General features: G+C 53.0%; 1 protein-coding gene and 1 long non-coding RNA gene across 2 annotated transcripts; one reads left to right on the forward strand and one right to left on the reverse strand.

Moving 5' to 3' along the window:
- Nucleotides 1-5,762: 5,762 nt before the first annotated feature.
- LOC144335383 (peptide YY-like) lies at nt 5,763-6,635 on the forward strand. The gene is made up of 2 exons (XM_077970585.1): nt 5,763-6,086; nt 6,411-6,635. Exons 1-2 carry the CDS (start codon nt 5,899-5,901, stop codon nt 6,625-6,627), a joined length of 405 nt encoding a protein of 134 aa, XP_077826711.1. The 5' UTR covers nt 5,763-5,898; the 3' UTR covers nt 6,628-6,635.
- A 12,734-nt stretch (nt 6,636-19,369) lies between these two features.
- Nucleotides 19,370-20,003, reverse strand: LOC144335202 (uncharacterized). The gene is made up of 2 exons (XR_013405847.1): nt 19,885-20,003; nt 19,370-19,738 (listed from the first exon to the last, which is right to left on the reverse strand). It is a non-coding gene; the product is annotated as an uncharacterized LOC144335202 (long non-coding RNA).
- Nucleotides 20,004-27,095: the final 7,092 nt, after the last annotated feature.

Raw genomic sequence — 27,095 nt, forward strand, 5'->3', positions numbered from 1 at the left:
TATTGGAAATATATACAATACTGGAAAAGCCCTTGTTTTGATACAAGCAGGTCTGAGTCATTGACCAGTCTTTTGAAAAAGTCAGTTCAAGTGGGCAATCATAAAAACAGACATGTATACAAAATTCATATTCAGGCACTAGTTTTTCTTTGGGTATCTTGACTCAAATCCCCCTTTGACTTTCTTGCATAAATCACACCCACAATCCTGTAATTAATCACCTATTATTTTCAATTTATTTAAACTTAAAGACACTTGTGAAGCAATCTGATGTAGAACACTTCTAGATTTTTAGGATTTTCTCTGAATAGTTTATCCTTCACATCTAATTCAACATGTCAGCAAATCTTTGTGTATTACTTCCAAAGCATTTAATGTCATTTGCAAGGAAACAATTCTTCATACACTCATATCTCATCAGTTTATGTAATATTTAATTCCATTATATGATTACAATGACAATACACCTGGCATAAACAGGCTAGGGACACACCCAATCAACTCTTGGTAAACAGACTACTCAACCCAGAGCAGAGGTAGCTGAGTTCTTGCTTTTCTAGACCAGGGGTTGGCAAACTATGGCCCTGTGGGCCTGTTTTTATACATCCTGTGGGTTAAAAATGTCTTTTAGGGGCTGGATGCGGTGGCTCACACCTGTAATCCCAGCACTTTGGGAAGCCAAGGCAGGCAGATTGCTTGAAGTCAGGAGTTCGAGGCCAGCCTGGCCAACATGGTGAAACCCCGTCTCTACAAAAATACAAAAATTAACCGAGCGTGGTGGGGTGCACCCATAGTCCCAGCTACTTAGGAGGTTGAGACAGGAGAATCCCTTGAACCCGGGAAAGGGAGGTTGCAGTGAGCTGAGATCACAACACTGCACTCCAGCCTGGGCGACAGAGTGAGATTGTCTCAAAAAAAAAAAAAAAAAAAAATGCCTTTTCGGCCAGGCACAGTGGCTCATGGCTATAATCTCAGCATTTTGGGTGGCTGAGGCCAGAGGATCCCTTGAGCTCAATAATAATAAAAGAATGACTTTTTAAAGTGGTTGAATCTGTAAGTGGTTGAAAAAAACTTTAAAAAAAAATTTATGCCATGAAAATTATATGAAATTCAAACTTTAATGTCTGTAAGTAAAGATTTACTGAGGTGGCCGGGCGCGGTGGCTCAAGCCTGTAATCCCAGCACTTTGGGAGGCCGAGATGGGCGGATCACGAGGTCAGGAGATCGAGACCATCCTGGCTAATATGGTGAAACCCCGTCTCTACTAAAAATACAAAAAAAACTAGCCGGGTGAGGTGGTGGGCGCCTGTAGTCCCAGCTACTCGGGAGGCTGAGGCAGGAGAATGGCGTAAACCCGGGAGGCGGAGCTTGCAGTGAGCTGAGATCCGGCCACTGCACTCCAGCCTGGGCGACAAAGCGAGACTCCGTCTCAAAAAAAAAAAAAAAAAAAAAGATTTACTGAAGCACTACCACGTCCATTCTTTTTTTTGGTGTATTCAGTGGCTGCTTTCAAGCTACCATGGCTGAGCCTAACAGTGTCAACAAAGACTGTCTGGAGCACAGAGCCTAAAATATTTACTATCTGGCCCTTTACAGAAAGAGTTTGCCTACCTCTGTTCTAGAGCGAAGCCTGAGCCTTGGGCGCGCACCATGCCACAGGTATCTGTTACTGCGTTTTGCAGAAGCTTCAGGTAAGAGGGAGGGCTCCTATGAGAACGCCTACCACAAAAAGTGAAAATTCCTTCCTTCTTGGCATCACTGTTTCCCAAACCTATTTCCCACTCTTCCTAAGGTAGCTTCATGGTTTGCTTCGTCACTTCCTTCCTGGGCTCAAGTGACCCTCCCACCTTGGTCTACCAGAGCACTGGGATTACAGACATGAGCCACTATACCCGGCTCTGATTTTTCTCTATAGCACTTATCGGACATATTCCATGCTTATTTATTTGTTTATTTATTTATTTGAGAGAGAATCTCACTTTGTCACCCAGGCTGGAATGCAGTGGCACCATCTCAGCTCACTGCAACCTCCGCCTCCCAGGTTCAAGCAATTCTGCCTCAGCCTCCCGAGTAGCTGGGATCACAGGTATGAGACACCACACTTGGCTACTTTTTGTATTTTAGTAGAGACGGGATTTCACCATGTTGGTTAGGCTCGTCTCGAACTCCCGACCTCAGGTGATCCACCTGCCTCAGCCTCCCAAAGTGCTGGGATTATAGGCGTGAGCCACCGCGCCCAGCCTCCATGCTTATTGATTTATTTTCTATTTCTATGTCACTAGAATGTGAGCTCTATTAGGGCAAGGGTTTTGTTTTGCCTGTTTGTTCACTGCCCTATCCCAGTCCCTAGATGAGTGCCTGGCACACAGCAGGGACTTCCTAAGTGCTTGTTGAATGAGGATGGAATTATTCTTGCTCTATAATAACCTGCTGTCTGCAGGACCCTGGGCCTGAGGAAATGCCTGCAGGTGGAAGGGCAGTGGGCCAGTGCTGCACAGTGCACAATGATCAGAGAGGCCTTATGTGTGGGGAGTGGGTACGGGCAGGTGGGTGATGGGGTGCAGAATTCTAAACCTCTAGGGATGAATGGCAGAGGCCACACCCTCTTGATGAGTGGCCCTTGAGCCCACCAGACAAGGGGAATTGTTGGCTGGGGTCCAGGTCCATGGTCTCCCTGACTTAGGGTGGCCTTGCCCGGTGCTCTGAGAATGGGGCCAAGGAAGTCCTAGTGATTCTGTCCCCTACCCTTCAAGGACAAGTTGGAGGCAGGCCCTGGTCTCAAACATCTACAAAAACAATTGTTTCTGAACTTTCTGCCCAGACACGTCTCATGGCCACTGAGTCATGCATCAATGATGGGTGTAGGTGTGTGGATGGAGGTAGCCAAGCCCATTGATAGAGGGCGGAGACACACTCCCCGCTAATCAGCAAGTTAACAAGCTCTCCGATGAGGAGGCGGTGATTAATGAACCAATCGGCTTGCCCTATAATTGGGGAGTTAAATTGGAGGATGGGGGTATGATGGATAGGGAGAGCTTGGAGGGATGTGTGAGGCTGGCTTCTGGTCCACACTGAGACTACCCAGGCACCCATTTACTTTGGCTATAAATGAGGAAGTGACTTCTTCAGAGGTTGTAGCCTAAATTCAAGCCATCCCATGCCCTTTAGCTTCTATAATGTCTCTCCTCTCTTCCCATCTGTCCTTGGACCCCATATTCCCCAAAGACATGACGGGGTTCCAGGGATGTCAGATTCCCTGTGGGCATCTCACAGGCTCCATCTCTCTGCCCAGAATCAGTGCACTAGAAACCCCCTATCACCACCATGGTTAGTGCCGCAGGGTCAGAAGAGCAAACAGCCCCCTACTCTCTGGTATCCTTGCCCCTGTTAGCCTGCAGGGTCCTTCTGTAGGCCCTGACTCCTGGGATCACAGATGTCCTAACCAGCTCCCACTGCTCCCTCCATCCTAGGGTGCGCACCTGTCTTTTGTCTTTCCATGGAGGAGTGGAATTCTTTGATTTCTGCTGTCACCCTCCAAACAGGACAACAGCTGTCTCTCTGTTTGTCTCTCTGTATCTGTGTTCTGGGAACCCCTCAGATTGAGGATCCCCCATGGTACGGCCATGTCTCTCCTTTGAGACGGGTTCTTGAAGGACAGGGCTGTGCCTTACCCCCTGGATGAGGAGTCCCTAAGAAGAATGATTTTTCTCCTTCCTCCAAAGGTAGGATCTATATCCCCTGTCCTGGTGTCCTCTTCCACCTCCATGCTCAGCAGGGCGCCCTGGTGTTTCCTGGGATGTGGAGTCCCATGGGGCCTGACTGACTGATAAGGAGCCATTTGCAGAGAATGCCCATGATTGAACCCATAAAAGGGTGACTGAGAGAGCCCTGAACTCTCCCCCTCAGGAGAGCTCTAAAAATAGCACCCACAGCCATCTGTCCTGGGGCTGGAGGGGCTGGCTCAGAACGAGCGACCTGGACAAGTTGGCCCCTTCAGCCCCCATAGGCTGATGGGACATCTGGAAGTATTGGAAGTCTGGCCAGGCCAGGGAGAGGAAGCTGGAAGGGCTTTATGGAGAGACCTTCCCACAGCCCTCTCTCCTACCGGGCAGGTGGGTTTGAGGGGGTTGGCAGTCTGGAGGCCCTTCCCCTACTCAGCCTCTCGTAGTGGGTGGTGGGCCCCAGACATAGCCTTCGGGTCCCTGCTCCCAGGCCTGCCTCCTGCACCACATGGCTACTCCGGGTGCTGAGCCTTTCTGCCCCTCACAATTGAGAGGTCCTCTTCCTGGGGTCTGCCTCACCCTCCTTTTCCTGTTTGAATCATGGGTGACTTTGGCTGCTCCATCAGGGATTCAGTTTCCTCATCTGGAAAATGGAGATAAACTCAGCTCATTGTTTTGTGATGTCTGAAATTATGTACTACCTAGTGCACAGTAGGTGCTTAATAAACATGAGTCCTTTCCTTCAAAAGATCTGGGCTTCAGTGGCCAGTGGAGACTGCCATGGGCTGGGGACAGTGGCATGTGCTTGGGAAGCCTTGGCATCACTCAGGCCCAGAAGTCACCAGTACCCTGATTGACACCTGCATAGGGGTGGGGACATTGCCTGGGGAGGGGGCTCTATGCCACACATGGCTGGACCGGGGTCTTTGTGTGCCAGGCTGGATGCACAGGTAGCCGACTCAGCTGCTTCTGGTGGGGGGACTGGCTTCTGCCTCCTCCTGCCTCTTTCCCCAACTCTTTAATGGAGAGAGAATATAATGGAGTGTTCAGAGAGGTCTCTCCCCCAGGATACCATAAACTACAGGTCAGGAGCCAAGGTCAGGTGCTCCCACCCCTGCCTCCAGGAGAAAGACTTTCCCCCAGAGGTCCTGTCACTCCTAAGCCCTTCTCCAAGGTATTACTGAGCAGAGGCTGAAAATGATTGTGTTTTGGAAAGAGTGGTCACAGATCCCACAGGCTGGAGGAAATGTGTCCACCCTCCCACCCTCCACTCCCACCCGCGAACAGGCTAAGGAAGACAGAATCTCATCCCTGGTCCTAGGGGCTGCCCCAGGAGTCTAGGTCCAACCACTTCACTTCCTCAGGAGGCTAGACCTGCCCCCTGGGGGCGCGGGGAGGGGGGGGCTGTGGGCTGAACACAGGATTTAGGCTAGGTACCCCATCCAGTGGGACCCCAAATTTGAGCATGGCAGCTGCCCCCTCAGCTCCTGTGAGGTGGAGACGTCACACACTGGCTGGGTGTAAGCTCAGCGATCTGGCGAGACTGGAAGGAAGAAGAAGGGCTCACCGCCTGCTGGGTCTCCCTCCCCGTGGGACTCCTTTTCCTTTCCAGGAGCGGATATAAGCCCGGAAAGGAAAGCCCTGAGCAGAGGAGGACTCAGCTTGACCTGACCCAGTGCAGCCCTTGAAACTTCCCTCGCCTTCTACCTCCTGCTCATCTGCTTCATAAGCTGTCGCTGTGAGCGGCTGGGGGCTCAAGCATGGTCTGGTACCAGGAAATCCAGGCTGTTTTGTGGGGAAACTAAGGCTGGAATGGTGGAAGCTGGGGGTGAGTGGTGGGAAACTGGATTGGAGGGGGCCATTGGAGGTGGGAAGGAGGCCCGGGAGTCCCCGGGAATCCCGTTGCCAGCACAACCCTCTTCTCTAATTTACCTCTCTGGCAGCAGCGGTGCGGGGGCGGTTTATGTCAGGCAGGGCTTATGTCCCTCTGACAGATTAGGAAACTGAGGCAGGAGACGGTGCAGTGCCGGAGAACACACGGCAAGCTGGTTGCTGAACCTTGATCCGCTACCAGCCCCAGGGAGAGCGCCGGAGCGCGGCCCCGACGGCAGCCGCAGCCTCCTGCCGTGGAGGATCGAAGCTCAGAACGACCCACACCCCAACGTCACCTTCCCAGATGGTGTCGGTGCGCAGGTCGTGGCCTACCATGGCCACAGTGCTTTTGGCCCTGCTCGTCTACCTGGGGGCGCTGGTCGAGGCCCACCCCATCAAACCCGAGGCTCCCGGCGAAGACGCCTCCCTGGAGGAGCTGAGCCGCTACTACGCCTCCCTGAGCCACTACCTCAACCTGGTCACCCGGCCGTGGTGAGCGCAGGCGCGGGGTGGGCCGAGCGGGACCCCTGGGGCTCTCCCCCTGCGGCCCCTCTCCACCGGGGGCGTGGTCAGATCTGACCACGCCCTTCCAGGCCCCGCCCCCAGGCATGGGAAGACAGCCCGGACACACGCCTCTCCAAAACGTTCTTCCCAGACGGCGAGGACCGGCCGGGCAGGTCGCAGTAAAAGCGCCCCCGTCAAGTCACATAACATCCTGCCTCCGAGAGTGCGGTCTGGCCCCACCCTGGTACATCACTTACGACGTCTCCCAGGCTCGCCTCCCCAGATCGGATTCCTTTCCCTTCACTCCCGCAGGCCGGAGGCGCAGACCTGTGGTGAGGACCCCCGAGGCCTCCTGGGAGATCTGCAGACCACGCCCACCTCATTTGCATGTTCACTCCCGACCCCGGAAACCCGGATTCCGCCTCCCGACGGCATCTGGGCAGGGATCGGGTACCGCAGTCCTGCGTCTCGGTGCCCTCGCCTCTTGAGCTGCAGGGCTGTGTGTGGTCCTTCCCTGGTCCCAAAATAAAGAGCGAATTCCACAGAAACGGAATGTGTGCCTTTGTATTTCCTTTCCTTTCCCTTCGTGGAGGTCTCGTGGAAGTGGAGGGTGGAGGCGTGGGGACCAGAGGAGCGAAAACCGACTCGGATAGAGGCTGGGGCGGGAGCGGGGGTTCCCTCTGCTGGGAGCCCAAGGAAGACTCGACCACCCAGCCTGGGGCTGGATAGCGCCCAGACCAGGGACTGCTGTGGAAGGAACTCTAGTTGAGTTGGGGCAGGGATGGATGGGGTTCTGGAAGAAGGGGCAGGGAGCGTGGACAGGAGCCTGCTAGGCAGCCTAGCAGAGTAGATGGGGACACGGCTGTCCCTCCCGCACCCAACCCCGTGAAACCAAGGACGGCTGGGGCTGGGCCGGGCACCAAGACCTTGGGGCGCTTCCCTAGGAGCTGTATTAGTAGCGCCCAGGACTGGAGTGGCTGGCGGTGGCGTGGTCCAAGATGGGGCTGTGGAGGAAGAGCCGTGTGTGTGTGCTGGCGGGAGAGGCAGGTAATTTCTACCGTCCCCCTTCCCCGAGCAGAGCAGCAATGGGGAATGTGGAGGCTGCCCGATCGCTAAAAAACTGCCCTTTCTCATCTCATTGAATTCACACTCAGTGGATAAGTCACGAACTGTGCTTTCCTAGTGACAAGGCCATAGGGACACCCTCCCATGTACCGCCCCCACCTCCCCTGGACTAGATACTGAAACCTAAAGGCGCTGTGGATGTTTAAACTCACCCTTCTGCACCGATTCCAGAGTCTGCCTATAGGGTGATCTTCCCTGACATCCACCCTTCCCTGCCCCTTTCCTCCAAGAAGCTTGCCTCGATTGCCCAATTGCACTCTTCCTGCCTCTCTGGCTGCCCAGCTCTCAGGGCCTCTGCTCTATTCACTGAGAGTTTTGTCTATGTCTCTGTGTCCTGTCTCCCTCCTGGGGCCTCAGGAAGGAAAGGCCTATGTCTCCTTCCTCACATGCAGCCTCCTGTATCTATGGGATGTCTCCTGGGCTTCTAGTTCAGCAAGACCTACCCAAATCTGGCAGGGGACTAGGAGATGAGGGGGAGAATCAGGTTGAGGCCAAAGCCTTTGACCCAGAGAGGGTAAAAAGGACAGGAAGACTGCAGGCATCCCTGCGTGGACCAGGATTTTGAAGTACTGTTTGCAGTTCCATGGCTCTGGAAGAATAGAAGACTCTAAAGCTGACTCTGCCGTAGCTGCAGAGTAGGTCCCTGCTTGGACACAGGTCCCCAGGGGGCCACAGGGCTCTGACACCCACCCTTCCCTGTGCTGCCCTCCAGCCTCCCTGGAGGTAGAGCTGAAAGGGTGAGGCTGAGGAGGCAGGTGTCGGTCAGTGGCTGTGTGGATTCTGATGCTCCATGCCTTTGCCCATGCCACTCTCCCTGCTTGCAGAGAGCCCTTTCCCTCTCTTCAGCCTGGAAGATACTCTCAGGATAGTGGTCACCTCCTCCCAGAAGCCTTGCCTGATTTCCTGGGGAGGGAGTTAGTTTCTCTGGCTGCCTCTCCCCACTCATTATCTTAGACCCACTTTCCATCCCATTTTGCTGCCTGTCTTCTCTCCTGAGATAGTACAGGTGGGATGGGAGCACACAGTGGCTACCCGGAGCTTCAGCTCATTGTGGGGGTGGGGAGTGGGATGACGTGTCTGTGTGTTGGTGTCCGTGATCCCCTATCTATTGGTCTGCCTGGGAAAGCTGTATTCAGTTTAAGGTGGATGGAAGAGAGACCTGGTATGAATTACGCTTGACCGCAGACAATTTCTGCGCAGCTGGACGTGTCTCATTGACCATCAGTGACATGGGTCCTCCTCATGTTCATTTTGAGGAGTGTTGAGCAGTTTAGGGTAATAATATTAATAACTACTATTAGTATAATAATAATGAAATAGCAATAACTACCTTTCCAAAAAGCACTTATTTATATTCTAGACGCTGAGCTGTTCATTTTACATATACGATATTACTAGGATATTGATTTGGTTTAAAAAAAAAAACAGATGGAATTAACAGTGACTTAAACAGGATGGAAATTTATTTCTCTTACCTGAAATGCAAGTGACATCTGGGGAGCTGGCAGCTCTGCTCTATGAAGGCATCCAAAAGCCCAGGCTCCTCATTTGTGGCTTCACCATGCCCTCATCTACGTCATTTACAGGACTGAAGACAGCCCGCCATGATCTCATCTGGGTTCCAGCCAGTGGCAAGTGGGAGAAGGGAGAGGGCAGGTGCTCCGGTTCCTATGTTGTATAATAAGTTACCCTAAAACTTGGCAGCCTCAAACAACCATTGTATGTCACTCATGAGTTTGTGGGTCAGGAACAGGAAGCGCTCACCTCAGCAGTTCTCACTTTGAGTCTCACATGCGAATACAATCAGAGGTTGGCAGATCTGCAGTTATCTAAATGATCCACCGCGCTGATGCCTGAGAAGGCTCACTCCCATGCTGGTGCTGGTTGTTGAGTTCAGCCATGGCTGCTGACCGTCGTACCTACATGTGGGTTCTCCAGCATGATATTCTTGGGGTAGTTGGATTTACATGATAACTGGCTTCCTGCTTATTTCCAGAGAATTGGATGAAGGTGGCATTGCTATTTAGTTTGCTAGGGCTGCCATAACAAAGAATCCCAGACTGGGTGTTTAAACGACAGTTCTGGAGGCTAGCCGTCTGAAATGAAGGTGTTGCCAGGGTTGATTCCTTCTGATCTATTCCAGGCCTCTCTCCTTGCCTTGAAGATAGGTGTCTGAGCTGTGTCTCTTCACATCGTCTTCCCTCTATGCATGTCTGTTTCTGTACCCAAATTACCCTTTTTATAAGGAGACCAGTCCTACGGGATCAGGAGCTCACACACTGTAGAATGACCTTATCTTAACTAATTAGATCTGCAGTGATTCTCTTTCTAAATAAGGACACATTCTGAGGTAGTAGGAGTTAAAACTGCATCATATGAATTTGGCGGGGGGCGGGGGCATGCAATTTAACTCATAACAATTGCTTTTTGTGACCCAGCCTCAGAAGTCACATGGCATCATACCCCATACTCTGTTCGTCAGAGCAATCACAAGTGCACACATATTCAAGAAGAGGGGACATAGGCCCCACTGTAGAATCACACATGAGATAGGAGATATTTTTGTGGTCATCTTTGAAAAATATAATCTGCCACAGGCAGGCACATCCATTCCTAAAAACCAAAAGGCAGAAATCACTTTAACTTTCAGCCTATTGGTTAAAGCCTAGTCTCATGGCCCCACTTAGCTGCAAGGACAACCTACGAGATGTCTTTAGCTGAGTGTCTGTGTGCCCATCTCCAGCTCTTTGTTTAAAAACATTTTTATTTATAAATGGACTTTTTTTGTTATATAGCAAACCTACATATGTACCATCTCAAGCTCTCTGATGATGAAAGGAGAACGTGGATATTTGGGCACCTAGCATTATCCGCTAGAAACATGATGTCCTTTGGATGTCATCTAGAAGTCATTGGTCCTATCTCTTCATTGAGACTGAGACAGGAGAATCACTTGAACCCAGGAGGCAGAGTTCGCAGTGAGCCGAGATTGTGCCACTGCACTCCAGCCTAGGTGACAGAGTGAGACTCTGTCTCAAAAAAAAAAAAAAGAAAAAGGAAAAAAAACTCAAAAACAAAAAACCGTCTTGGCCAGGTGCAGTGACTCACTCTTGAATTCTAGCACCTTGGGATGCTGAGGCCGGTGGATCACTCGAGCCCGTCTCTACACAAAATAAAAAAAAAAAAAAAAAAAAAAAAATTGTGGTGTGGTGTGGTGGCACACACTTGTGATCCCAGCTACTTGGGAAGCTGAGATGGGAGGATCCCTTGAGCCAGGAGGCAGAGGCTATAGTGAACATGATCATGCCACTGCACTCCAGCCTGGGTGACAGAGTAAAAGCCTGTCTCGAAAAAAAAAAAAAAGCAAGCCATCCCCCGGCTCCGGCTCCTCATGCAGCTTGGACTTCCTTGCAGAACTCTTGCTTCCTCATCTCCACCTGCTGCCCCCACTGCCCCCACCAGGCCCAGAACAGATGTGCAATAAATGACCACTCATTGGTCATTAACTGAAAGCAGCCGGGATTGCAGTCAGACAGCAAGGACCGGGGGTGTGATGGAGGACACAATGCAGGCCAAACTGCTGCCCTGGGTTTACGTATGTGGGGGCCCTATTCCCATTGCTCCTTTATCTGCCTCATTCACTCTGTGACCTCAGGTGTTTCTGGGGTGTTCCTCTCCTAGGCTCATAGCACTTACTCCATCCCCATCACTGCCAGTGGCCATCCTCCTCGTGCCAGAGAGCGTGGTGTGGGCAGGGGAAGAGGTACCACCATCATATTCATTTAGTGCATCTGTAGGCCGGGAATTGGTGATTTCAGGGCAGGGCTCTGTGGCAAGCACTATGGGAGTTACTGAAAAGGAGTCCTGACCCAGACCCCAAAAGAGGGTTCTTGGAGCTCCTCCAAGAAAGAATTCAGGGTGAGTCCACAGAGTAGAGTGAAAAGTAAGTTTATTAGAGAAGGAAGGAAACGAGGGCCAGGCCCAGTGGCTCATGCCGGTAATCCCAGCACCTTGGGAGGCCGAGGCAGGCAGATCATTTGAGCCTGGGCAAAAAACTGAGCCCCCATCTCACAAAATAAATAAATAAAAGGGAAGTAAAGAAACAAAAGAGGGTCAGGTGCAGTGACTCATGCCTGTAATCCCAGCACTTTGGGAGGCCGAGGTGGGTGGATCACCTGAGGTCGAGAGTTCAAGGCCAGGCTGACCAATATGGAGAAATCCCATCTCTACTAAAAATACAAAATTAGCTGGGCTTTGTGGCACATGCCTGTAATCGCAGCTACTCGGGAGGCTGAGGCAGGAGAATTGCTTGAGCCCAGGAGGCGGAGGTTGCAGTGAGCCGGGATTGCACCACTGCACTCCAGTCTGGGCTACAACAGCGAAACTCCATCTCAAAAAAAAAAAAAGAAAAGAAAAGAAACAAAAGAATGGCTACTCCATAGGCAGAGCAGCCCCCATGGCTGCTGGTTGGCTATTTTTATGGTTATGTCTTGATTATATACTAATAAACAAGGGGTAGATTACTCATGAGTGTTCCAGGAAAAGGGTGGGAATTTCCCAAAACTGAGGTTTCTGTCTCCTTTTAGACCATGTAAGTTAACTTCCAGATGTTGCCATGATATTTGTAAACTGTCTGACACTGGTGGGAGCATCTCTTAGCATGCTAATGTATTATAATTCGTGTATAATGATCAGTGAGGCCAGGCATGCTCACGCCTGTATCCCAGAACTTTAGGAGGTCGAGGTGGGCAGATCACTTGAAGCCAGGAGTTCGAGACCAGCCTGGCCAACATGGTGAAGCCATCTTTAATGAAAAAAAAAAAAAAAAACAGCAAGGATTATCAGAGGTCACTTTCTTTTATCGCCCTCGTTTTTTGCATGTTTGTACCGGCTTCTTTACCTCATTTTGTTTTATCAGCAGGGTCTTGTGACCTGTATCTTGTGCCAACCTCCTATCTCATCCTGTGACTAAAAATGCCCAACTTCCTGGGAATGCAGCCCAGCAGGTCTCAGCCTCATTTTACCCAGCCCCTGTTCAAGATGGAGTCGCTGTGGTTCAAACGCCTCAGATAGGAACACATGAATATGAGCGAGCATTGCTGTGTTCTAGACATGGTGACATGGTTAGGCTTTGTGTCCCCACCCAAATCTCATCTTGAATTGCAATCCCCATTGTCCCCATGCGTCAAGGGAGAGACCGGGTGGAGGTCATTGAATCATGGGGGCAGTTTTCCCCATGCTGTTCTCGTGATAGTGAGTGAGTTTTCATGAGATCTGATGATTTCATAAGTTGTTCTTCCCTGCTTCGATAGGCACTTCTCCTTCCTGCCACCACGTGAGGAAAGTGCCTTGCTTCCCCGACGCCTTCTGCTACGGTTGTAAGTTTCCTGAGGCCTCCCCAGCCATGCCAAACTGTGAGTCAATTAAACCTCTTTCCTTTATAAATTACCCAATCTCAGGTAGTTCTTTTAGTTTTTTGTTTTGAGACAGAGGCCCAGACTGGGGTGCAGTGGTGTGCTCTCAGCTCACTGCAACCTTTGCCTCCCAGGTTCAAGCAATTCTCCTGCTTCAGCCACCCCTGTAGCTGGGACATCAGGCCCAAGCCACCACACTCGGCTAATTGTTGTATTTTTAGTAGAGACGGGGTTTCACCATGTTGGCCAGGCTGGTCTCAAACTCCTGACCTCAGGTGATCTGCCCACCTCAGCCTCCCAAAGTGCTGGGATTACAGCATGAGCCACCGCGCCCAGCCTCAGGCAGTTTTTTATAGCAGTATGAAAAATGGACTAATACACATGGACAGGCAGTATAGAAAGCACCTCCACTACCACTTCTAGATTGTCACCACATCTCTGAGAGGACCCAGAAGAGAAATCCGTTGTTTGTAAAGGAGAAAATGAAAGCTGCAGTTTGGCTGACATTTGTGGAGTACCTGTTATTTCTTAGGCACTTAGGTTTATCTCTGCGACAGAACAGAACTATAAGTGGCCCTGGCATCTGAGTCAATCCCTAGACCCACGTCTGTCAGGTGGGGCTGGGTCCCGACATGAATAGCAGCCAGAACAGTTCCCTCCAGGTCATGGTCCTGTGGAAGCTCCAACCCTTTTAACAAGGGTTAGAGCCTGGTGTCCCATGTGGGTAAGCTGCAGCCTCTACCCGCCAAACTCAAAGCCAGCCTGATACCAGCCACCAGTTCACACCCTTGTTTTGCATGTGGAAAACCTCAGTCCAGAGAAAGACCCAGGCTTGCTGAGACAGAACGACTTTCATATTTGCCTTGTGGAGTGTGAGTTGTCCGGTGAAGCATTACTGCTCTTCTTGTTACCAGAAATCAAAATTAAGAGGATTGGCCAGGCACAGTGGCTCACGCCTGTAATCCCAGCACTTTGGGAGGCTGAGGCCGGCAGATCACTTGAGGTCAGGAGTTCGAGACCAGTCTGGCCAACATGGTGAAACCCCATCTCTACCAAAAATATAAAAAGTTAGTCGGCTGTGGTGGCACGTGCCTGTAATCCCAGCTACACAGGAGGTTGATTGGGAGAATTGCTTGAACCCAGGAGGCGGAGGTCGCAGTCAGCCAAGATCGTGCCATTGCACTCCAGCCTGGGTGACAGAGTGAGACTTCATCTCAAAAAAAGAAAAGAAAAAAATTGAGAAGATCAAGGCAGAACACTGATGTTCGCTGAGCCTTCCTTTATTCTGCTTATCTTGAGATGGACTTGATGAGCTCATTTTACAGAGAGGAAAAGTGAAGCCCGGAGAGGCTAAAGAAATTACATTCCCTGGCTCAGACAGGCAATGGCAGAGCCAGTATTTGGACCCAGGTCTGTCTGACTCTGAGCTCACCCTAACAGATCCCTGGAGTTTCACCTCCAGCACCCTATTCCCCAACAGTCCCCCCACCAACTTCTTGGTGTCCTGATCTGGGACAGCAGAACGTCAGCAGTGAGAAGTCCTTTGCTCCCTACTTGGGTGTCACCATGTCATTCAGACACCGTCAGTTACCACCTTGGCCTGAGCAGGGGAAGGAGACTTGGGGTTGGGAAGAGACGCTGGGCAGGGGAGACTCGGGGGATTCTGGTGGGGATGGATTAGTGGGTTGAGAATCTAAGCCAGAATTGGAGACCTAGGTAGCTATGAGATCTTGAGCAAGCCTCTTTACATCTGTGAGCCTCAGGTTTCTCAGCAAAAAAGTTGGAAATTATGCCAATACTTTGACACTCCCAGTTAGAAAAAAATACAGTGCAGGTTTGGAGTTAGACTTTGAAGTTAGATTTTGTTCCAAACCCCGGATCTCCCACTGACTAGCTGTGTGGTCTGGGGCCAGTTACTTGACATCTCTGAGCAGACTTTGGACCCTGAATCTGTAAAGTGGGTTGTTGTAGGGATTTAGTGAGGTGACTGAGCTGGGAGCACTTTGGAAAAAGGGTGAGGCTTTATAAATGATGCTGGTTTTTAGCACTCCCCTGGAATGGGGGCTCTGGGATGGCTCCCAGAAACTGGCACCCCCTCCACCTTTCCCCTGAACCCAGGCACATTAGTTCTCATTCTGTATCCTATGTACCCACCAAACAGCTTTCTCCAAACCTGGCACCCCACTCCTTTCCACCTTGCCTGAGGGCCTGAGGCCCCTTCCCTGTTCCCAACTTGTTCTAGTTCCAAACTGCAAAGGATGGCCTGAGTTTCCATTCTTCATCCTGGAGGCTCCAGCTGCAGCCTCAATCTTCTGTCCCGAGAGAATCCGTTTGATTTCGGTTGATCCTTGGGAGATGGGAAGGCCAGTTCCAAGGCCTGTGACCAAAACCTTTCAGTCATCCTAAAGTCCCAGAACTCCATCTTTCTTGAACCAAGCCTGCTCTGGTGCCCAAAGGGAAGGGGTATCAGCGATGGGGGCCCACAGGAGACTTTTGCTGTGGTCCAGTTCTATCCACTATGCTGCTAGTCTGGCACCCCCAGCACTGCCCTGTCCCCCTCCCATCTCTGGCCCCAGTACTGGCGTTGGGAGTACCAGGGAGACAGTGGGAGGAGTGGGTAAGGGCTGTGGAGTGAGAGAGGCTGACACGAGGCGAGGACTCTAGGGGACTGAGGGCTATGATGCAGCCCAGCCGAGGGCAGGGACCTGTCCTTGCTTGGTCCAGTGACTGTTTATTCCTGACTCTGGGTAAGTGGGGCTCAGCCTGCTTGGGGCTCTGGAGGACTCCCCCAGGCTGGGGCCTGGGATGGAGGGAAGGAGTTGGTGCTTTGCAGGGCCAGGGGCCTTTGAAGGTCTAAGGTCCTTCTTGGCTCTTGCTCTGCATCTGGACAGACCTGTGGCGCTAGAAGCCATCTGATGACAAGTGTGTGTGCGCACTCGTGTGCGTGGCTGTGAACTGGAATGTGTCCCTGTGTGAGTGTCTGTGCCGGTCTGTGCAGGATGACATGGGCAACAGTGTCTTCTCCAGGACCCATGTCTGTCTCTACAGATGAGTGGAGGGCCAGACCCACAAGGCCATGGATTTCTGTCCTTTGCTTCCCCAGTTCATTCCGTGTCCCGCGCCCTGGGGGTGACCTGGTGTGCCCTTATTTCCCACTATCTACTGCTGCCTCCGAGCCACGAGGCCCTGGATGTCATGAAACATGTGTCTCCAGGACTCATGTCCCCATTTTCTCTGCTACACTTTTCTAACTTGTGAGGACCTGGCTGCTGGGCTGCTCACAGGACGGGCTCTCCATGCCTCCAAGGCAGTGTCTAGGAGGTGGAGCAGTCAGCTCAGAGTGGCCCTTTTCTCTGCCCTCTTGTCCCAGGCTTGGAGAAATGGATGATGGGCTAAGGGGCTGGGTTAGATGGGCCCTGCTTCCTGGGCATAGGAAAATCTGCAGCGCAGGCTCTTCTGCCTCCACCTCCCCTCTGCTTGCTCCCCAGATGGCTGCTGCACGCTGCTGCCTCTCCCTGCTGCTCCTGTCCACCTGTGTGGCTCTGTTGCTGCAGCCACTGCTGGGTGCCCGGGGAGCCCCGCTGGAGCCATTGTACCCAGGGGGCAATGCCACGCCAGAGCAGATGGCCCAGTATGCAGCTGAGCTCCACAGATACATCAATATGCTGACCAAGCCTAGGCATGTGCCATGAACAGGGACAGAGACCCCAGCCCCTGGGACCCTGGGCCCACTCCACTTTCCTGGCCACACCTTATCCCCAGCCCAAGCCCCATCTCCAGCCCCAGCCCCTTCCAGGCCACTCTTGGGGAAACAGAGCTTCTGTGCTGACCAGGCCTGGGCCCATGTGCCCTGGGCAAGTGGGTGCCTACCGGCGGATATGAAACAGGTGGGCTGGCACCTGGGCACAGGGCTTCCATGTATAGGGAAACAGACAAAGAGGACACGCTGGCCTTCTCAGAGTGGGGTCCTCCCATGCTGCTGCCCTCAGGTGAGTTTGACTCCCTGCCCTGTCTGTCCAGCTCCCTGGAGCTGAAATGGGGATGGTGGGACTGAATCAGGGCTTAAAAAGGTGTGGTGGGGGGTGGAAGAGGGAGAACAGGAGCCCAGGGCTGGCCTAAGGCCTCCTGACGGCACAAGGCCTGCCCCGCACACTGCCATGTTCCACCCTGTCCTCACAGGGAGCTCAGCCTGCTGGAACTGTAACGCTACCTCCTGCCTCCTACCACTCCATGGGCAGTGCCAGCCCAGCTCTCCCCTCCGCACTGTTGGCTCTGGCCGAAACTGGCTCCTTGTTCCCGCACAGGCTCAATAAAGCAAGTCAAAGCCACAGTCTATCCCTGTGTCTCTGTGGACTCCTGGTGCAGGGCCCCAGGAAGAGCTAAATGCATGGAGAGAAAGGGGAGGGCAGGGCAGAGGCAACGGGGAAAGCAGGCTGTGCTTGTAAATCATCCAGAACGTCCATGGGGTCATCAGTCACTCAGCTCATCCTCTCCACTTCACAGAGGGACAAGTTATGACCAGAGGAAGGCAGGGACTCCTCTACGGTCATTTGGCAACCTGTGAAGTGGCAGTCTTGAGCTTGACTCTTCCCAGTTCAGCACCTGTAGACCCTCCCAACTCAGCCCCATGACAACCCTGCCCCAGGTGCACCAGTGCTTTCCTGTGGCTGAGGCAGCAGGAGCACCAAAATGTGATATGAAGGCATCCTTGGCATGGGGGTAGGGGATCAGCCCAGCACAGAGGCACAATTCTGGTGCTATGGCAGTCACGGCTGCATCCAGGGGCCTGAGCTGCTGTCCAGAAATTTGGAGAGAATGGGCTGTCCAGAGAGGTAGTGAAATCCTGGGCACAGGAGGTATTCAAGCTGCTGTGGAAGGGGAGGAGGCTAGATTAGCTGAGAGTTCCAGCCACTGCCATGAGTCCAATCTGTGGATTCCACACTCCAGCTCTGGGAGGGCGAGGACATGGATCCTGCCTCAGGGAGGACTGCTCGGAGTCCCAGTGCACCTGTCTTCCTGGCCCTTCTCAGGCATCCTGAATAGGTGGGGACAGAGCACACGTGCATGCGTGTGTGTGCGTGTGTGTACACGGGAGAAGTGAGGGGACTAGAATGTGTCTGGTTCCTAGAATGGCTTCTCCTACCTCCCCCACACACTTGGCCTGAAGGGATGGGGTTATGCGTTTGGAGGATGAGGCGTCCACTTTCCTGGGCTCAGCACCTTGCACAGATCCCATGGAAATGACACCACAATTGTGTTTCCCCTCAAGTCCTGACTCAATCTGGTGTGTGCAAATGACCTGGAAGTAGAACCAGGTCCTAAAAGACAAAGAGCTTTAAGAGGATGCAGCTGCTTGGCTCAAATTGATTTTTTGTTTGTCTTTGGATACAGGGTATTGTTCTGTCACCCAGGTTGGAGTGCAGTGACATGAGCACAGCTCACCATAGCCTTCACCTCCTGGGCTCAAGCGATCCTCCTGCCTCAGCCTCCCAAGTAGCTGAAACTACAGGCACATGCCACCATGCTCAGCTAATTTTTTTTATTTTTATAAAGACAGGGTCTTGCTATGTTCCCCAGCCTGGTCTCAAACTCCTGAGCTCAAATGATCTGCTCACCTCAGCCTCCCAAAGTGCTGGGATTACAGGTGTGAGCCACCGTGCCCGACCTCAGGTTGATTCTTTTTTTTTTTTTTTTTTTTTTGAGGCGGAGTCTCGCTCTGTCGCCCAGGCTGGAGTGCAGTGGCGCGATCTCGGCTCACTGCAAGCTCCGCCTCCCGGGTTCCCGCCATTCTCCTGCCTCAGCCTCCCGAGTAGCTGGGACTACAGGCGCCGCCACCACGCCCGGCTAATTGTTTTTTTGTATTTTTAGTGGAGACGGGGTTTCATTGTGTTAGCCAGGATGGTCTCGATCTCCTGACCTCGTGATCCGCCCGTCTCGGCCTCCCAAAGTGCTGGGATTACAGGCTTGAGCCACCGCGCCCGGCCTCTCAGGTTGATTCTTAAATCCAAGGGGTGTCTGGATAGAGAGATGGCTTCAGCAAGAGAATGGTTTGAGTCTGAATAAGGGAGCCTGAAGTCCCAGCATTTTCGCTGGCAGCTTAAGGGGATGGGGTGTGAATGGGGAAAGGTGTGGATACTTCCTAGGGCCAGGAGTTCGCACCCTGAAGACACACCTGGATGTGAGAGTAGGATCAGGGCACAGGGCCCTGCCCCCACCAAGCCTCTCTGATGGCCATGGGAGCCCCCAGAAGAGAGAGCGCCACCCTCACACCCAGCTTCTCAGGGACAGGCCCTGGCCAGGTCCACCCCTTCCCCTGCTCTGCTCACCCTAGAAGGGCTCAGACGTCCAGGAGGCAAAGGCGGCCCCCCATACTCTGCATGCTGAGGGGCAAAGGCACCTCTTCTTGTTCCTGTGCCAACTCTGACAGCCCAAGCTGGGCTGTTTGGTAGAAACCTGGGCGAGGTAGGACTGCGGGTGTGTCGAGCTGAAGCCCTCCTTTAAGGTTCCAGCTTCTCTCACCTTTGCCCTCCCTCTCCCTCTGCATTGGAGTCCCCTCCCCCACAACCACCTCCCGCCAACCCTGCTGGGAGAAGGTTGCTGGGGAGCGAGGGGAGGACCCCTCCACCCCACAGCTGAGGTCCTTTTCTCCCACAGCAGGAACTCCAGGGTTCCCCTTCCCTGTCGAAGAACTGGTCCCTCCCCGGCCCACAGAAGTCACTGAAGCAACAGAGATTTGTCTTTATTGTTTTCATTGAGGGGATGAGGAGGAGTTGAGGCCCCTCTCAATATAAAGGGGCTGGTAGGGGGTCAGGCGTCTGGAGGCCAGAAGGAAGTCCCAGGGCGCCAGTATCTCCCCGCACGCCCGCCCCCGAGGGCTTCCTCTCGCTCCCACCCAAGCAGCCCCCAGTCGCGAGGCCCCTGATTCGGTGCCGAGTATACAGGCTGTCCTACCTGGGGCCTCGGGAGGAGGTTGGTGGTCGGGGTTCCGAGGTGTTCAGCCACTGGGGTTTCGTGGTGGTCCATGGAGGGGGTTTCGTAGCTTTCGGTGGGGAGGTGTTCGTGGCGTTCGCAATTTTCCTGTGGTTTTTAGATTTCTTCGAGCTGAGAACACGTCTTTGCAGCGGTCATGAGGCCGCTCCCCGAGCCCAGCTTGGGCCGCGATGCGCGTGGGTGTGTCCGGCGGCGTCCGTGTCCCCCAGCACCCTCCGCCGTCCTCCCTCCCTCCCTCGCGCCCTCCGCCGGCTCACCTGCTGTTGAAGAGCCTCCCCACGTACTTCTTGATCCAGCCTAAGTTCAGCCGGCGGCCATGGACTGCTGCGGCACCTGCAGCTCCTCGCCCAGGGCGCCCTCCGGCGGCAGCAGCAGCCACATGAGGCCAGCTACGACCAGAGCGCATGCGCAGAGCGGAGCCGGCGTCTGGAAAGCTCGGGGCTCACAGAGCCGCGGGCGGTCACGTGACCCCGCGGCTCCGGTCGGCCGGGGTCGGCAGAGCCCGGACCGTAGTTTGCGGGTGTTCCGCGCGGTGGGCAGGCTTGGGTGCAGGGGCGCTCAGGCCGAGGGACGTGACTATTTCTAGGACACACACCAGTGCACGGACGCCCTAAGGGACATCCTGGTGCCCGGGGGAATGGTGCACACCTGGACATGCCCAGTGATGCACGCTGACAGCATCGAGGTAAAAATGGACGGGGAGACACACCCTAAGGTGTACGCACGAGGTCGGCGTAAAACCATTGGACAGCTCCCTAATCTCACCGACCTCTCTCCCGCAAATTTCTTACTTATCGCCCTCTTTTCTCCCTGCCGTTCCCTCAAAATGTCAGTCACGTTGTTCTCTGCCTGGAAGACCCTTCCTCTAGACAGCCTCATGGCCAGCTCTGTCGCCCCCTGGAGGCATTAGCTCAAAATCCACCTTTGCAATGGGTCTTATCCTGACACCCCTGTTTAAAATTGCAACCAGGCAGGGTGCGGTATATAACGCCTGTAATCCCAGCACTTTGGGAGGCCGAGGCGGGCTGATCGCTTGAGCCCATGAGTTCAAGACCAGCCTGTGCAAAAGACAGAGAGCCCTGTCTCTACAATTTAAATATATATATATATTGCAACCCAACCCCTCATCTTGCTCTATCTTTTTCTTGCTCTATTTTTGCACTTTTTTATTTTTTATGAATTTTTTTTTTAAGACAAGGACTTGCTTTGTTGCCCAGGCTAGAGTATAGCGTCGGGATCATGGCTCACGGCAGTCTCAAACTCCTGGGCTCAGGCCATCCTCTTGCTTCAGCCTCCCAAGTAGGTAGGTCTACAGGTGCACACAACCATGCCCAGCTAAATTTTAATTTTTTGTAGAGATGGAGTCTTGCTAGGTGGCCCAGGCTGGTCTCAAACTCCTGGCCTCAAGAGATCATCCTGCCTTGCCTCCCAAAGTGCTGGGATTACAGGTATGCGCAGCCACACCTGGCTGCACTTTCTAACTTATGTATTCTATACTTATTATATTTATGTCCAAGTCCCTTCCCTCAATGTAAGCATCATTAATCACAACTGGGCTCTTTGCTTATTTTGTCTATTGATGTATCACAAGTACCTAGAACAGTGCCTGGCACTTAGTAGATACTCGATAATACATATTAAATGAATGACTAAGTGTTACACACAGGAAAGCCAGCCTGATGATTCACACACCCAATGCACAGAGAATTCTGTGCCTGCAACACACCATGATTCAGACTATATGCCCATAAACGTGATGCACACCCCCAGAGCTCCTAAGCCCCTCAACCCTCTTTTAAGTGGGAACTCCACTCATCCCCACCACCCAAGCAGGGATAAGAAGCCCTAGCAGCTGTCCTGACCATCAGAATGGTAGATGAGGCTGCCCTTGCCTAACTCCTTCATGCCCATAGTGGGCCTGAGGAGGGCCCTTGGTGCCAGGCCCCATCCCCAAGCTCCTAGAGAATACGGCTGATAGGGAGCCCAAACTTGGCCACCAGACATTACCATGGTGCTGGGCAAGTGCAGAGGAGCACAGCAAAGTGTCTCTGGCCAGGACCTGAGGCCCTTTATATTCCTAAGGATCCATGCCCCCTTTCCCACTAAGGTTCCACTTCCAGCGCAGCCTTCTTTTCCTCCCTCTGTCATGACCTGAAAGTCCAGAACAGAGAGAAGGCGAGGGTGGAAGCACATGGGCTACCACCTGTTCTGACCAGGGCACAGTCCCTGCCAGGGGCCCAGAGGTGTGGGTGGCAGAGGTGGGGAGGCCTGGGGAATAGAGTAATGTTTTGCTCCAAGTATACAGATCCAAGGGAGAAACTGGCTCTGGGTTTGAGAGGGGGCTGTGCTTTTCCCAGGGGCTACTGTTTGGAAGGGAGTTATGCTGAGACCAGATGCCCCTCCCCATCTGACTAGATCCAAGGTGCCTCCTTTCCCTACAGGGCTGCTGTGGGGTCCCAGCATCCCTATTCCCCTCCCCTAGGCCTGCTGCCATGGGGAGGGGGTGGGGCTGCGGTTTCTGGTTTCAGGATTGCAGGCCCTACTGCACAACTGGGAGATTTTCTCAGCCTGCTTGGCCATTTTGGAGCCCCCGAGGCGTGACCTGCTAAGCCTTCTGGAGGGTGGTGGGTCTTGGCTGCCGGGAACTTAGGCCTTGGCTACCTCAGGCCACAGAGCCTCAGCTGTGTGGCCTCTCAGGTCCCCTCTACCCGTTCAATATTGCCACCTTTCTGGGGCAAGATTGTGAAATGTGCGCCGATTCTTCATGCCCACCCCAACCCCAGAAGGGGCACACTAGGAAGAGCAAGGGCTTCTGGGTAGGAATCCTAACTTCACTACCTCCTGGCTGTGTGACCTTGATTAAGGGATGTTATCTCCCCTGAGCCTCCGCATCCTCATCTGTGAAGAGCTGGTTAGGACTGTTGTGAAGATGGATTTGGATTAGGTAGCTCAGCCTCTGGACAGCTCCTGGCACATGCTAGATGATTAACAGGCATGAGCCCCTCCGTTCATAAAAGAAACCCCTTTCTCCCATCTCCACTTCTCCTGAAAGTGTCTCATCTTCTGGCCCCTTCTCCTTATTAAAACCTGCTCCCGGCCAGGCAGGGTGGCTCATGCCTGTAATCCCAGTACTTTGGGAGGCTGAGGTAGGAGGACCACTAGAACCCAGGAGTTTGAGACTAGCCTAAGCAACATACTGAGACCTTGTCTCTACAAAATTTTTTTTTAAAGCTAGGTGTGGCCGGGCACGGTGGCTCACGCATGTAATCCCAGCACTTTAGGAGGCCGAGGTGGGCAGATCACCTGAGGTCAGGAGTTCGAGACGAGCCTGACCAACATGGAGAAACCCCGTCTCTATTAAAAATACAAAATTAGCTGGGCGTGGTGGCACATGCCTCTAATCCCAGCTACTCGGGAGGCTGAGGCAGGAGAATCACTTGAACCCAAGAGGTAGAGGTTGCGGTGAGCCGAGATCGTGCCATTGCACCCCAGCTTGGGCAACAAGAGCAAAACTCCATTTCAAAAAAGCTAGGTATGGTGGCACATGCCTGTGGTCACAGGTACTGGGGAAGCTGAGGTGGGAGGATTGCTTGAGCCTGGGAAATTGAGGCTGCAGTGAACCAGGATTGCACCACTGCACTTCCAACCTGAGTGACAGAGCAAGACTCTGTCTCAAAACAACAACAAAAACAAACAAACAAGCAAACCCTGCTCTCAGTGAGGGTGTGAGAAACTCAATGTCAATGTCACTGAAGTTTATGGGATGGCCCATAGCCAAGTGAGACCAGAACTGCTTTTCTGTGGAGCCAATAATCTCTAGAAAAAGAAAGGAGATTCCCATGAGAAAGTTCCATAGTACAGGGTGGGAGGAGATATCTAGGGACCAGTGTAACCTAAATACCAGCAAACAGGCTATTCCTTATCCCCATTAGTCACAGCCCGGTGCTGAACGTCTGCCTGCCCCTACAAGAGCTCAAACGATGTGTCCTTTTGCAGCCTCAACTGTCCTTACAAACCCAGGCTCTTTTGCAGGCACTGAGGGCTCTCATCCCCTCACTCTTCTGGACTCCCTTACTCATTCCAGGAACTGTGGAGGGGTATGAGGAGGGAGGAAAGGGGGAAGAGAGGAAAGGAGGAAGCTCAGAGGCTGCCTGCCACCCTCTGAGGGCAGGAGGCGGTGGTGGCAGCGCTGCGATGGGCAGGACAAGGGAATTTGACTTGAGGACACAGCTCCGGGTGGGTCTCCCTGTCAATTGCACCTTAAACTCTGACTGAAAGCTGCCATTTAAATGGACCTTCCAAATTCACTGTGGAGTATGTGCCCAGATTCCCAGAGAGCAGCAGGACAGGGGCTCCTGCCTCCACTTCTCCGAGAAGAACACTGAGATGCAAAGAGAAGCTACTCAGGCACCTGGTGCAGGCACAACTGGGGCTAAACCCACCATTTTGACTCCAAGTTGGTGTGTGACCGTTTGGACCAGCCCATTTCCAGGGCCCCTGAGATAAGCCCTGTGGGCTTCCTGTGATTGCATGAGTATTCTCAAATGTCATTCTCTGCTACCCACTGTGGAATAGGCCCAGTGATAGTGACCTTGAGTCTCCTGGCTGACTCGCCCCAGACTGATCATCCCACCCACCACCGCTACTCCTCTCTGCTGGGGGTGGCCCAAACCTGGCCTCTCAGGGGCTCACTCCTTCCTACCTGCCCTCCAGTGCATCTGGGGTGCTGGTGACGTCCTGAGAGAGACACAGAGAGAGGCCATTAGTTCGACTGCAGACCATGGAGAGCAGCTGGCCTAGGAGGGGCTTGACTGCCCTGTACAGCATCACTGCATGTTTTTAAAAAGTCCCATAGAAGACCTTTCCGCTTGGTGAGGGAGTGCCATGGTGTCCTGCGTTCTCCTCTCTAGACTGCATGCTTCCCGAGGGCAGCTGGGGTCTTGTTCAGCTCTGAACCTCCAGCATCTGGCACAGTGACCAGCTCACCATAGGCCTCCATGGCTGCTTAGGGGGTAGGTGGAGGCGGGAGGGAGGCAGGAGGAAGGGAGGAGCAGCAGAAGGGAAGGAGGGACTCATGGATAAATGGATGTGACCCACAAAGGGACAAAGGGACAGATGAATGAGCGAACAAATGAGCCAGGCATGGCCTGCCTCACGTCATCGGGCCTGGAAGCAGCTGCCGCCCATCCTCCCATGTTCATGCGCTTTGTTTCGCATGTGGGTGTGGAAGAAGCAGAGGGAGGAAACTGAGGGACCCCCCCATCTCATCTGTGGGCTCCTCCAAAATGGGCTTGTGTCTCCTCCTCTCTTGGATCTTCCTTGCTCCTTTGCTCCCCCAAACCTGAGGCTAGGCCACACCTGGCCTTCAACTGCCCCTTATTACCTCCCAGGACTCTTCTTACCTGGGACTGTGCTAGGGCAGGAAGGGCAGTGTGGCCTGGACACAGGGGCCAGGGAAGAGGAAAGAGTGGCCTCTCCCAGCCTCCTCCTCCCCCCAGCTTTCTTCCCCCAGCCCTCCTCCTCCCCAGCCCTCCTCCCCACCTCTCCTGAGGGGGCCCATCCTGCCCTCCAGGCTACAGTTTCAGCACTCATGACTGAACTGGGCCTCAGGATGGAACTCAGGACGGCACTGGAACTGGAACAGGCTGAGATGTGCGGCTTCCCACAGGGTCTCAACCAGGCCGGGGTCCCTCCAGCAGAGTTGCTTCTGCCGCTGGGAAAGCTTCAGCAACAGCAGGTCACACTGCCCTGTGCTGGGGCCACCGCGGTGCCCAATCCTGGGAATGGCATCAGGACCTCCCACCCCATCAGGTTAGAGAGGGCGAGAGGAGGGAGATGGGCGAGGCTTGGGGGGGGCGTGGGGCACGTGAAGGGGAGGGGGCCTTCTCGGGGGCTTCATTTACTACCCTTCTGGGTGGCAGGCTGACCCCATGGGGGTCCTGTCCCCATTTTACAGATTAGGAAACCAGAGTTCATGGAACAAGGGTTGCTGCGGGACCTTAAACCCAAGTTTTCCGGATTCCGGTCTCTGCTCTTCTTATCCACCCTGTTTCCCAAACTTGCCCAGTTAGAAAAATCATCTGGGGTGCTTATTAAAAATACACTTTCCCAGGATTCATGTTGGGCAATTCTGAGTCTATTGGTCTGGAATTGAGCCTGGGAATCTGTATATTTACCACATTCCCTGACTAGCTTTTGTGATCCAAGAAGTTTGGGAAATAGCGCACACTATATTGGTCACTGCCTGGCCAGGAGAGCCACATTCCTAAGAGGAGGCTGGTAGATGGGATGTGGACGTTGAGCAGATACCCAGCCAAGGTCCCCTGACATCCCTCTCTCCCTTACACTGTGTTGCTGCCCAGGTAATCCCATACCAATCTCACATGTTTCCGTACTTCCCAGATAGATCTTTAACCATCTGACCACTTGGTGCCTGGTACAAATAGATGTCTGGGGAGGGAAAGGGAGGAAAGGAAAGGGAAGGAAGGAAGGACTGATGGATGGTTAGATGAAGGTGAAGGAGCTGGATTCCCATCAGGCCATCAATCCCAGACTTCTTGTTCTCCTAGATCCAAAGTTCATTGATTCTGGAGCAAAGCTGCCAAATTCTAAGACTGACTTTCTAGCTGTGCGATTGCCTTGGTTTTTCTCTTCTGGAAATTGGGGACAGTGATATTTTCTACCTCCTAGGGTTGCTAGGAGGATTATATGAAATGGACTAACCACATGTAGGCCTACCTTCCTGCTAACTGGAGTTTCCCAAACTTCTCTCATTTTGCAATATGCTTTACTCTCCAACTAAGCGGAGTCTCCCCTTTGTCCAGATGAGGAAATGAAGGTTTCATGAGCAGGCCGCGACTGGCTCGGTCATTCAACATATCAACAGCAGGGTGGGAATTGGAATTAGAGCTCGCCTTCCCTCTTCCCCGAAGCTGTGAGATGGCGCTGCTGCTTCAAAATGTTTGCTGTCCTATACCCTGGTGCCCCAGTGTGGGTGGAATATACATCATTCCAGGACCTCCTGCCCATGAAAGAAGTAACCCATTCTGGGGCATCCTGACCGCATAGCCAGGGTAAAAGAGCAAAGGTGGGCTGTGTGTGGTGGATCACACCTGTAATCCCAGCACTTTGTGTGGCCAAAGCAGGTGAATTTCTTGAGTCCAGAAGTTTGAGACCAGCCTGGGTGACACAGCGAAACCCCATCTCTACTAAAAATACAAAAAGTAGCCGTGCATGGTGGCACAAGCCGTAGTCCCAGCTACTTAGGGGGCTGAGGTAGGAGGATAGCCTGAGCCTGAGAGGCAGAGGCTGCAGTGAGCTAAGATCGTGTCACTGCACTCCAGCCTGAGCAACAGAGTGAGACCCTGCATAAAAAAAAAAGAAAAAAAAAAAAAGAAAAGCTCTTAGAGCTCCTGCTTGGATGTAGCACTTGCCACTGTTGCTCAGGTGCCACTGGCCAAGGCAAGTC

The sequence above is a fragment of the Macaca mulatta genome, chromosome 16, assembly GCF_049350105.2.
Source record: "Macaca mulatta isolate MMU2019108-1 chromosome 16, T2T-MMU8v2.0, whole genome shotgun sequence".
Taxonomy (NCBI): Eukaryota; Metazoa; Chordata; class Mammalia; order Primates; family Cercopithecidae; genus Macaca; species Macaca mulatta.